Genomic DNA, 12063 nt, shown 5'->3' with positions numbered 1-12063 from the left:
CAATATCAGCATATCAGATATTGACAAAAAAGCCAATATTGGACACCCAGAGTTATCTTAGATCAGTTAATTATAATGTTCATACAATTAAGCTGTTTTGAAATCACAGGTTTACTCAGTTTAGTTCTCGCTGTGCATCTTCTGTTTTTTCTTTCTGCTTTCAGACCTGTGTTTTCAATCCTGGGATCACAGAATCACAGGTTGCTCCTGTCGTGTACTCTTGTCTGAAAGATGTTTGGATAGCTAGTTGGCTCTCTAGCAGGCTAATGGAGGGTGTCTTGATAGATATAAGAAGTACATTTTCCTTATATTTTCAATGACAACTTTTGCCTGTAATGGAGTGTTTCGAGACCGCAGTGTTGCTGCTTTCTGGAACTCAATACCACTTATCAACATACACCCCCATGTCTGGAGATTACATATTGTCATCTAATGTTATTATGTCTGTTCCGTCTTTGTGTTGCTTTGTCAGTGGTAACAGACTTTATAACTTGTTGACGGAGTTCAAGTGCAGCGCTTTGTTTGCTTCTTATTTGTGCTTGTGTGAGCTATAAAGCTTTGTGACTTATGGAACAACAAGTGAAGGGACAGTTGTTCTCTCGCTTTCACTTAAGGCAGCACTTCTTCTCAGACTTCATACAGTTCTAGCAGAGTACTTTTGCTGCATGGAAAGAGGTGCTGCCCCTTAAGGGGACGTATTGTGCTCAGTTTTATTGTGCGACTGCACTGGAGAAGCTTTAAATGATTCATTGTTCAGAAAAAAAAAAAAAATCCTTCCGTATCTCTTGCTGCCTGTTACACAGCCTCTCAGTTGAGCCTGAAACTGACAATATTAGCCCAGATGTGATCCTGAATATGAGAGTGGAGAGCAGGAACATCCACAGCAACAAACCTTACAGCGCTGTGTCTCTGTTTGGTAAATATTCTACTCATTACCTGCTTTCTGTTTGACATAACAGTGGATTTAGTCTTTCAATCACAATATATATGAAAATATTTCCACGTATGACTTCTGGCAATAGGTGTGCATGTGGGAAATGTGCTGAAATGCCAACTGAAGTAAAAAAAGAAAAGAAAAGAAAAAAGCTCTGCTGTTGGGAAGTTCTCATTCACTGTGTATTTTTAGATTTAGCATTTGACATTTTATGGTGCATTTTGTACTTTAGTATATATTTTTTCTTATTTATTTATTTGAATTGTGGTGGTGGTCACTGTACTCTTTCTGCTTGCAACTACAGAATTTCCCCTCAGGGATCAACAAAGTTAGTCTGTATTATTCTATACCAAGGGCAACGTAGCTAATAAATGTTGTTCTACTGTCACCACATGACTGTATGTGTCAGAACCATTAGTTATTTGTATGCTGCAGTACTTTAAACACTTATGCAACTCGATTAGACTATTTTGCGAGAATGTGGAAACTTCGTGGGTGTGCTTCACCTTAACCAGGTGGCTTCATAAAGAAATCATCAGATATCAGACAGAGTAGATTTTTAAAAAATAAAAAATAAAACTCTGAAGCTCGAGCTGTTTTCTCACAGGAATTCCCTTCACCTCAATAACTAAACTTTTGCACACATTTAATATGGTTAAAGTCTTGCACTGTAGCATTATATGTGAAAGAAAATAAGAAAAAAAAACATAATATGTCCCTTTCTAATGGACAAAAATCATGGAACATAAGTCTGAACGTTGCAGATTACATGAAAAAATGCAGATGTGCAAGTTTGTACTATTACTAGGCAGATCCACCAGCACCGACGTCAATATACTGTCTTTCTTTCTCACCTGCAAATTGGCATTAGCGGTGCACTTTTCTTTGCTTTTCTTTTTTGGCTCTTCCAACAAACTAAGCTGCAGGGAAAGATGCTCGTTCATGTTTGTCAGGTAGATAAGGAGGCATCTATGTAAATGCTGTCGATGCCAATTGTGGTAGCAAACACCTGACGCTTCTGCTTCACAAGAAAAGGCTTTCAATGTGAACCAGCGGCAATACATTTTGGGCTAGCATGAGCAGTAACTTCATATATGTTAAGTATGGCGGATTATGAGCTGTTTTATCTCCTGTGACTCTCTGGTGTTTGTATGAGTGGGTTTGGTGGAGTCAACCTCTACCAAAAAATAGAATTAATATCCAAAGAGAGGATTATAGAATACACAGCGGAGTTCAAAATACTGAGGTCACTATGGTGAAGAAGTGCATTTCTTTCTAATTTAATGCTAAATATTTAATTCAAAATGATATAATCTGAAAAATGTCGATGAATTTCAGGGCATATTAGTATTTGTTGCACAGACTCCTGAAGTTTGTACAAACTTGGTAACTAGGTTCTCCCAGCAATGTGACAATAGTCCAGAGAGCTCCTTGTGATATGATGAATCCCTGATGTTCTCAAGTCTTCAGGGGCCCCAGAGATGTTCAGAAGGGTTTGAGGTCAGTCACTGTGGAGGAAGGCAGCGCTGCTTCTCGGGTCTTCAAGCAGTTGTTCCAAAGCTTTGAGGTGTGTTTGGGCTCATTATCCTGCTGCAGAATGAATCTTAATGCACAAAGAAGCAAACGAGAGATTGAAGCGTGTCTCTGAGGATGGAGTGCAAGCAAAACTTCCCCGTACTTGAATATTCCCAGCAGCAGGAGTTTTCTGTTGTGTCATCCTCTCCCCTGTTGGTCTCCCTCACACACAGCCTTCTGTCACTGCCACTAATCTCTAACTCGGATTCATCAACTTTTCCCATCATCCACTGCTGAAATGCTGCTCTGTCTTAACCCACCCCAAGACCTGCTTGACCTTCTTCCCCTCCTGAGAAGTGGTTTAGAGACACTACTCGTCCTCTGAGACTCGACTGGTCAGCCCTCTTTCAGGAATCGTCTTTTTGTTTGTTGAGCAAATTCTCTGGCTGTGTTGAAGTTGCTTTTCTGTCTCTCTCTGATCATGCTATAGTGCCTCGCCCTGCCTCCTAAGAAACCTTCAGTCCAGTTGTGATTTGACACTGGGGAAGACCCTTTTTGCCTTCTGACCCTTTTTATTCAGTTCTGATGCCAATGTTCTCACTGTCACGGTGCAACAGGTAGAATGGCTGCAATCTGATGCACAGTCGTGACTCGATAATCCGACATTAAATGTAATATTTTATTTTATGTCGGATTGTCAAGACGGAGGTCGAGATACAAGGAGGGCTTGATGCTTGAAGGCTCAGTTGTTGTTAATTATTGTTCATAGTTATAATAACTAATAGGGCCGGTCCAAATAGCACTTTCTGGTATCTGGATATTCAGGCCCAATTAATGATGAATATCAGAATATTCGGCACAGTCAGGGGGATACTTCCACCCCGGGGGAGCGCTCCGACAGGGTGGAAGTGGCCAGAACGCACAGGCAGTACTTGGCTGCTGATGCTAGTTGAGGATAGCGGTCACATTTCTGTTTTCACCATCGGTGGCAGCGGCAGTGGCAGCAGCACCACACTGAGCACGCTCACTGCCTGTGAGCGTGGTTACTGGCTCCTGCATCGTGTCCTCTTCTGTGCATGCGGGACACTTTTGGGTCGTATGAAGTTCACACAGCAGATCAAATACAAGTCGCATTTAATAGGAAATGTGAACGAACTCGCGAAAAAATCGGATTTCACAAAAAAATCCAAATTGAGCATTAAGTCCTGCAGTGTGAATGTAGCCAATCTGTCGGATTGTGAAGTCAGATAATACGCCGTTATCCTTATTTGTGACATAAAATGTCATTTCAGAGTCGGAATCCAAGGCTGTCAGCATGTTAAGGCTATTTTTCATGGGTTCTGTTCATTTTTCCTAAAAACCTGTCAGATACCAAAGTTGTCGGATTGTTAAGGGTCGGATTATCAAGTCACGACTGTACTTGCGAAAGCCCCTGATGAGTCGATTAAATCTAAATACTGCTTAAGGATGCGACTCAAGGAAATCTAATCTCCTGTACGAAGGAGTTAATGCAATCAATGCCCCTAATTTAAATCAGTTTGTTTTTTAAAATATGTCTTTACATGTAAGCCCTCCATGTGTTTTCAATTCTTCAAGCTTTCTTCTTATTGCCTGGTTTGAACGATAGTATGACACATTTTCGATGTATTGTTAGACTCTCGAATCCCATATAGAATACATATTGCAGGAAAGCAGTAGAGATGGCACAGAAATGACTTTGGATCTCTGAAAAATACTGAGTAATATAAGTTTAAGGTCAACATTTTAATTGGGATCCTGGTAGAAATCAGAAATGAGCAGCAGCCTCCTCTGATCGTCTGCCAAAGTAAATTACAAAGTAACCAAATGTTCATTAGATTCAGGTTCATTAGAGGAAATCTGGAAATGTGACAGCTTCAACTTCAGTCGCCAGACATGACGGCAGTTTGTCATTAATCATGGAATCATAACGAGAAAACTTAACATCGTTTAGTTCACGTAATGGCACATTTAAAATTAATGTAATGTTTTTTGTTTTTTTATCATCCCACGATGTTTTATCACAGTGAAACTACAGACCCAAGTATAATCCTGAAAACCTCAGTGTATGTGTCTGTGTCTCAGCATCCACCTGCTCTCTCATTATTAAAGTCAACACAGAGCTACATATCTGCTTTGCAGCGGTTTGTAGCTGAGAACTCAGGAGCAAAGGTCATTTTTATTCTGCCTGCAGTTGAGAATGGATAAAAAAAGTTCTTCTCTCTGGTGAATTAAGCAGGGAGGCGAGAGAGATGTTTTTCAGATGTGGTATCTGACCTTCACCCCTGCCGATTACCTGAGGTCTGATCAGAAAGTGCCTCTCTTGCAGTGCAGTGCTGCTCCCCAGGTACACTCTATAAGCCCTCTTTAATGGGATGAGCTGAGAGGAGCCCAGCAGAGCAAAGCACAGAGGTGGAGAGAGGATTTGGACGAGGAGAGATGACAGGGAGGGAAGAGATGAGTGAGATAAGGATGGAGTTGTGAACCAAGACGTCAGGTCTGCAGTCTGAAGTTTACTACAGAGGAGCTGTATGTATGGATACGACTTCTCCAGAGCTGACGATAAACAAAAGTCAAAATTCTCTCTACAATTACAGTCACACTTATGATCACAAAATGACTGCTATTTGTTAGTCATTAGTGGTTGTGTGTTACTTGGTTTGTCAATTGAGACAGCTNAAAAAATAAGTCTAAAGAGGCAAAACAGTGGCATAACTGTTAAAGACTTTTGAGCTCTCTTTCATTCTCCTCTGGATAATTATCAGGTATAAAGACTTGTGGAAGGGATGTTGAATCAAAGTAGGACAATCTCAACTCTGTACGTTTTATATAAGTTCCATATTGGCTTTGTTATGTGTCAGACTTGCGAGACGGAGCTTCCTCGCTTCATTTTTATTTAATATTCTGTTTTTGTTTTTCTTTTTGGAACATAAGTTTCAATTTTTTGAGGGTACTCTGACTTGATGAACTATTCTACTAATCTCACACTTATTTTGTCAATTAATTGATTACTTTTTTTGTGTGTATGAAAAATGGTGAAACAAAAACATGTCTTCAGATGTTTTATTCTGCACTAAGAGTCCAAAACCTGAAGATATTTAGCGTGTTTAGCTGCTTGACAAAGGGAAACATCGAATCCTCTCAAATGAAAAGCTGGAACCAGGGAGTGATTTTCACATAGTTGCTGAATCATTTCCTTTCAACTGCCTGATTATTTAATCACTTAATCGCTTTATCACTGCAGATCCAGTCTCTAGACACGTGTAGGTGCAAACTGATAAAAATAAATGAGGAGTTTCGGGCCAGTAATGTGTGTATTATTTTGAGAAAAAGTGCCCTAACTGCAAGTTTAGGCTGCTGACAGTTGTTTTTAGAATTTAATATTTCAGTGTGAAGAATTACTCATTTACAAGATGTTTGAAATGAAATAATCTCATACAGTAGAATCGCAAAAGTCTTGCGAGTTTACTTCAACCAACCCCAGTCGGCGCAGATGAATCACGTTGTGTGTCACATTTGCATGTGTCTTTGAAGCTTTGCTTGACCTTAAAGACGAATTGCACGAAAGATTAAAGAACGCTTTCAGACGGCTGCTTAATTCTGCGAATTTCTGTGCAGCTCCTTCTGAGACACACTCGCTAATGTGACGGGACCGCTGTGTAACATTACAGCGTTTGTGTCTGCGCTGAATGCATCTGAGGAATCGTTTCTTTCTTCATGATCCTCCCCTTTCATTTCTCTCCAGCCAATACTTCTCTTGCCAATTACCCTTTCTGCTACCCTGTACTGCACAATAATGTGAGTAATGGACTGAGCCGGGGCATTCATAAATGTCAGGCGGCTCAGTCACTGTGATGTTGAGTCTATGGGGATTAATCTAAGCCCCAGACCTCCTGCGCATGAGGGACATCTACCATGCAATTGAGGAATTAAAGACGTTACTCCAGCATGTCTCTTCTCGTGTGAACCAGTTTGGAGATTAGTCTTCATTTTAAGGTTGGCTTAATGGGAGAACAGGTTAATTGTGAGGAAATTAAAAGCCATTCAGCGCCTCTGTTCGGTCAATATTCTTCTCGTATGACACCATGCTGCTCTAATGAGGTGCTGGCTCAGATGTAGGCAGGATGAGGACGACGCATCTTATCTTCTAGAGGATAAAATGCCAGTAATCTGACAGTCTGGAGGACGGCAGGGATGATCCACAAAGCACCATTGTGACGGTGACCCTTTAAAAAGACAGAATCGGGGCCAGTGTGTAAAACGAAACTGTAGTTTATTTACACTGGAGAACATGCATCATGAGCTGTTGCATGTGGCAAAAGATTTGTATCTGCTATGTTTTGTAACGTAGCTTGCTGGCAGCCTATAGAGTTACCTGGATTCTTACTTCCAGTGGCTTACAGCTGATTAATTGTCTCCTGCTTACAATAATCTCATCAAGGCAATAAATTGACGCACAAATCACATTTGGCCATCCGGTTTTGCAGCCAAATGTAATATCCGTGTTGATTTGATTGACTGGAGTGTAGCTGATGCTGCACGGCTAACCTGCTCATCTTCAGAGTTTGGGANATCTTTAAACCACCTAATATTTCTTCTAGTAAAATCAAACTAATAAATAAATTCCCATGAAACATTCGTTCCCCTCCAATTAAAATGGTAACCAAATTTCATATTGATTTTCTGGAGGATTTAATTGTCAACAAATCCAGCCGATTCCAGCTCACCTGTGTATAGCTCCCCGCAATTAAAAGATGAGATTCATACCACCATTAATATAATATAGTAGTTATGACTTCTAGCTGTAGATATGTGCGCTCTCAGCAAGTGCACAAGTATCATCATGTGTCACTGCCTCTAGAACTATATTAGCCTCTTAGCTATAAAAATGTGTAAATGGCCGAGTCTCCTCTTTACAGCTCATGTCATTCTGCATCACAGGTACTTCATAGAAAACGAAGAGGAGAAACCTTTGTATTTCACCATCGGGGTCAACAGCGGCATCATCAGGACGACTCAGGGTCTGGACCGGGAGGAGACGGCGTGGCACAACATCACTGTGATGGCTGCAGAGGTTGGTAAGTTCACCGCGACTGCAGGCTGAACATCGGAAAGCTCTCCATCCAGCCTCCGTGGTATTTTCTTTAAGTCGGTCCGAGCATACATAGCATCCCGCTGACTGCAGTCTTCCAGCTTTAGTTTTTTCAGAGCATCTGTCTCTTGTACCCATAGGGCTTGGATGCGCTTGCTTTAGCGTCTGCCGAATTAATGCAAAGTAAAGCAAACAATGACTGAATAACTGAATGTCAATTTCAGCATTTAATCTACAAAGTTCTGTTTAAACAGCCTTCCAAACATATTAATATGGCAAAACTGGGGTTCCACTGACAGTTTTAAATATGATTAACTCTGTCAGAGAATGAAATGCACCTGCCGACTTCTGTCCTCTTTTTCCTTTAGTATATGTGCTGCATGAAAGGGACACATTGTGAAGAAACTCATCCAACTTTAATAATGTTTTATCACTGTTTCATTGGTAATCATGAACATGACATGGTCTGTACGAATCAAATCAGACAAATCGGGGGGGAGGGGGAGGTTCACAATATTAACAATGGAGAAAGGGACTTTTTTTTTACACCTAAAGAGCTGCGAGATATTTTTGTCAGATGGAAAAGACCAAAGAGCTCAAACCAGAGTGACTATTGGATTTCAATTCAACATATGGCCACAATTACAGTCCCAACGGTGCTGCTCTTTGTCTGCTGAAATCGGGTTCTGGTGTGCAAACATGTTACACGATTACAAAGGNTTATTTTTTATTACTTTCTTCAAAGTCAGAAGTTTACATACATTTCTTTACTATTTGGTAGCGTTGCCTTTAAACTGTATGACTTGGGTCAGATGCTTTGGGTTTCCTTCCACAGGCTTCTCACAATAGTTTGATGAATTCTGGCCCATTCCTCCTGACAGAACTGGTGGAACTGAGTCAGGTTTGTTGCCCCACACGCCTTTTCATCTCTGCCCACAAATTTTCTACAGGACTGAGATCAGGGCTTTGTGATGGCCACTCAAAACATTGACTTTGTTGTTCTTAAGCCACTTTGTTACTAATCTGGTGGTATGCTTTGGGTCATTGTCCATTTGAAGACCCATTTAAAGCTTTAACTTCCTGGCTGATGTCTTGAGATGCTGCTTTAATATTTCCACTTTGTCTTCCTCCCTCATGATGCCACCTATTTTGTGAAGTGCACCAGTCCCTCCTGCAGCAGAACACCTCCACAACATGATGCTGCCACCCCCGTGCTTCACAGTTGGGATGGTGTTCTCAGACTTCAAGCTTCCTCCTTTTTCCTCCAAATGTAACGATGGTCATTAAGGCCAAACAGTTCAATTTTAGTTTCATCAGACCACAGGACATGTCTCCAAGAATGAAGGTCTTTGTCCCTGTGTGCATTTTCAAACTGTAATCTGGCTTTTTTATGTTGCTTTTGTCTTCTTCCTCTCTGAGTATCCTTTCAGCCCATGTCAGTCCAGGACTCGTTTCACTGTAGATAAAGACTCTCTCTTACCAGCTTCAGCAGCATCTTCACAAGGTCTTTTGCTTTTGTTCTGGGGTTGATACGCACTTGTCTCACCGAAACATTTCATCTCTGGGACACAGAACCTGTCTCCTTCCTGAGCAGTATGATGGCTGGACATTCCCATGGTGGTTATACTTGTGCATAATTGTTTGAACAGATGAACCTTCAGGCATCTGGAAATTGTACCCAAGAATGAACCAGACTTGTGGAGGTCCATTATTCTCTTCCTGATATCTTGGCTGATTTCTGTAGATGTTCCATGTTGTCACAAAAGGAAGCAGTGTGTTTGAGGTGTGCATTAAAATACATCCTCAGATGTGCCTCCAATTAACTCAAATGTTGGCAATAAACCAATCAAAAGCTTCCAAAGCCATGACATCATCATCTGGGCTTTCCCAAATAGTTTGAAGGCACAGTAATCTTATTGTGCGTAAACTTCTGACTTTGAAGTAATAAAATATTCTCTAAAAAATTCTCTCTGTCATTATTCTGGCATTTAGCAAATAGAAATAATTTTGGTAATCCTAACTGACCTAAAACAGGAAAAATTTAGTCTGATAATATGTCAGACAGAGAGAAAAAAGTTCTGGTTTCAACTGTAGTATCTTTAAACTTACAATAATTTATTTTAAATGTTTATTTTTGTATTATTTAGGCCACTGAATAGACATTATGGCCTTGTACTTTAGCTATGGCATAACTCATTAGCAAATCATTGCACATTTACGTATCCAGTAGAAACATTAGCATTTATTCGAAGTTTGTTGTTGCATCCACCTAATGAACATCAGGCCAATATTAGTCTGACTCACTCAGTGTAGAAAAGCACATTTCACATGGCTTTCTTCTCCTTTTCCTACGTCTGCATGCTACTGTTTTCAAAATTCCCTTTTACTACAGAAAATACCAACAACAACCTCCTGAGAAACCTCATGACACAGATCGCCTGAATGTTCCACAGAGAANTTTAATAACATAAATTCAATACACTTCTTACTGGTCATGTGTTGATATTGCTGTCACTAAGAAGTAAGAATGACTTCCTGTTTGATATTATACATGTGGTTGGAGGTCATTAAGCATAACAGCATCGTTGTCATGGTAACCCTTTACTAGCTACACCCCACAGTGCTCTTTGATTGTCAACATGGAACTTCCCGCCTCGCAGCTCACTGCATATTAAACAGTAAGACGTACTAACAATTGTCTTGGAAAATGGTTTCTCTTCTGTAATAGCTAGTGTTACTATATAATAATTACTCATAGAGGTTTGTTTTTTCTAATGAAAATAATTATGTTGTGTCCAAAAATGGTGGGATTTTGAAGATTTTGGTATCTGAGGTTCTGGTTTCACTTCGACTCTGGAGATTAGTTTTTTTTTTAAGTATATTTAAGTATTTTTATGTATCCACTGACAGCATTTGGTTTAGGCTTAGGGAACGATCATGGTCCAGAGTGACTTTAATCATGAGACAAAAGGTTTATTATAACACTGAGCTACTTTCTCGAACTGAATTCTAACCACATATAATGAAAAAGTTTTCCAGGCTTCTTCCCTGAGGTATCTGGGTGCTCGACACAGTTTATCACGCTGATTGGTGTTCTTCTCACTCGGTCCCATAGAGAATGACACAAACAGGAAATTAGATAATCAAATGCCTTTATTGTCATTGCATGCACACATGCAACGAAATGTAATGTCGCTCGTAAAATAAACATTTTCCATTCACTTCGCTCGATCACACACAAACATACACATTAGAAACAAACAAGGTGAATGTGATGAAAGTGCCGTTAAAAGGACGGAGTCAAGTACTTGTGCAATAATTGCACATCAGTCTGTTAATAAGATAATCATCTGGCTCTCCAAGTCTTTCCAAATGTTATTGGTCCCAATGGGTGATATTCAGTAAATGAAAAGAGCGACTGGTGATGCTCAGAAAATGTATTCTGCATTTTACAGTCGCTTCATTTCCAAAGAGTGAAGCATTTTGAGCAAATGTGTGCAACGCGGTGAGTTGTGTCGATATGTTTGTCCACTGAAATCGACCCGTGGCCTGGCGCCCCTGGTAGTTTGGGCTAAACACATTGAGCCATAGATTTTTCAGCTAGCTATGTAGCTGAAGTTAACTTTTATCATTAAAATGGCACCGACTAGTACATGCAATGTCTCCATATACTGCTCTGCATCCTGCAAACTCACAGTCACGAGGCTTCATTATGTTGCCAGTCTTCATCAAGGACCACAGCAGCAACCAAACAGCAAATTTTACCCCCGAGGCTCAAAAAACAAATTTATCAATTAATCAGGTTAATCAATTATCTAATGTCTGCATCAGTTCTTTTATTTGACTTTGGGCTGCAGGCTCTCTGGGCTGCAATTCAGGTCCACCTCTATTTAGAAATTCAACAGGCATGCCTACAGCCTCCAGAGGTTATAATAGAATTAAATCTGTGCTCGCAGAATTCAATTATCCTAAAGTAAAGAGTTTCCAAGTATCAAATCATTTGATATTAAAGGCCTGTGGCAGAGTCGCGGTCAAACGTATTACTCAGCTGTGTGTGTCATCCCCGTCTGAATGTGACAGACGAATAAACAAACAAATGGATGTTACGGCCTCCATCTGCTTCCAGCCATGATTAGATATGCAGGAGCATAAGAGAAGCGACAGATAAGATGTTGATGCCGAGGTCAATTCAGTGGTAAGAAATGACAGCTATTGTTTTTATTTAAATAATCATGAGGGTTTTAGCATATTTATTTGTCATCTGCCTTCCTGATATCTATTGTCCATTTGAGCGTCCCATTACGCCTTCGTCCTGACAGCTGCTGGATGTTCAGTTATTCTGAGGAAGGTCTCGCAAAGAAAGAAACGAGCGGCACCGCAAGTTTGCTGTCGGATTAGTTCTGCGTTTATGGCCTTTGTGGCTAATCTGTCCTGAAGGCAGGTTAATCCAGATTATGATGTGTTACGATAAGTTAACAATTGAGACGTCGCACAGAGATTACAC

At 40.4% G+C, this 12063-nt stretch overlaps 1 protein-coding gene across 1 annotated transcript in view; it reads left to right on the top strand.

The window, feature by feature from the left end:
- The window catches only part of LOC103365115 (cadherin-18-like), a 156130-nt gene that overhangs the window by 106048 nt on the left and 38019 nt on the right, over nucleotides 1-12063 (top strand). Inside the window, exon 7 of the mRNA XM_008292459.1 lies at nucleotides 7409-7545. Within this exon, the coding sequence (XP_008290681.1) occupies nucleotides 7409-7545 (137 nt within the window). The remainder of the gene's footprint in view (nucleotides 1-7408; nucleotides 7546-12063) is intronic.

Source organism: Stegastes partitus, unplaced genomic scaffold (genome assembly GCF_000690725.1).
Source record: "Stegastes partitus isolate 25-593 unplaced genomic scaffold, Stegastes_partitus-1.0.2 Scaffold812, whole genome shotgun sequence".
Lineage (NCBI taxonomy): Eukaryota > Metazoa > Chordata > Actinopteri > Pomacentridae > Stegastes > Stegastes partitus.
This window is presented reverse-complemented; position numbering and strand designations above follow the sequence as displayed.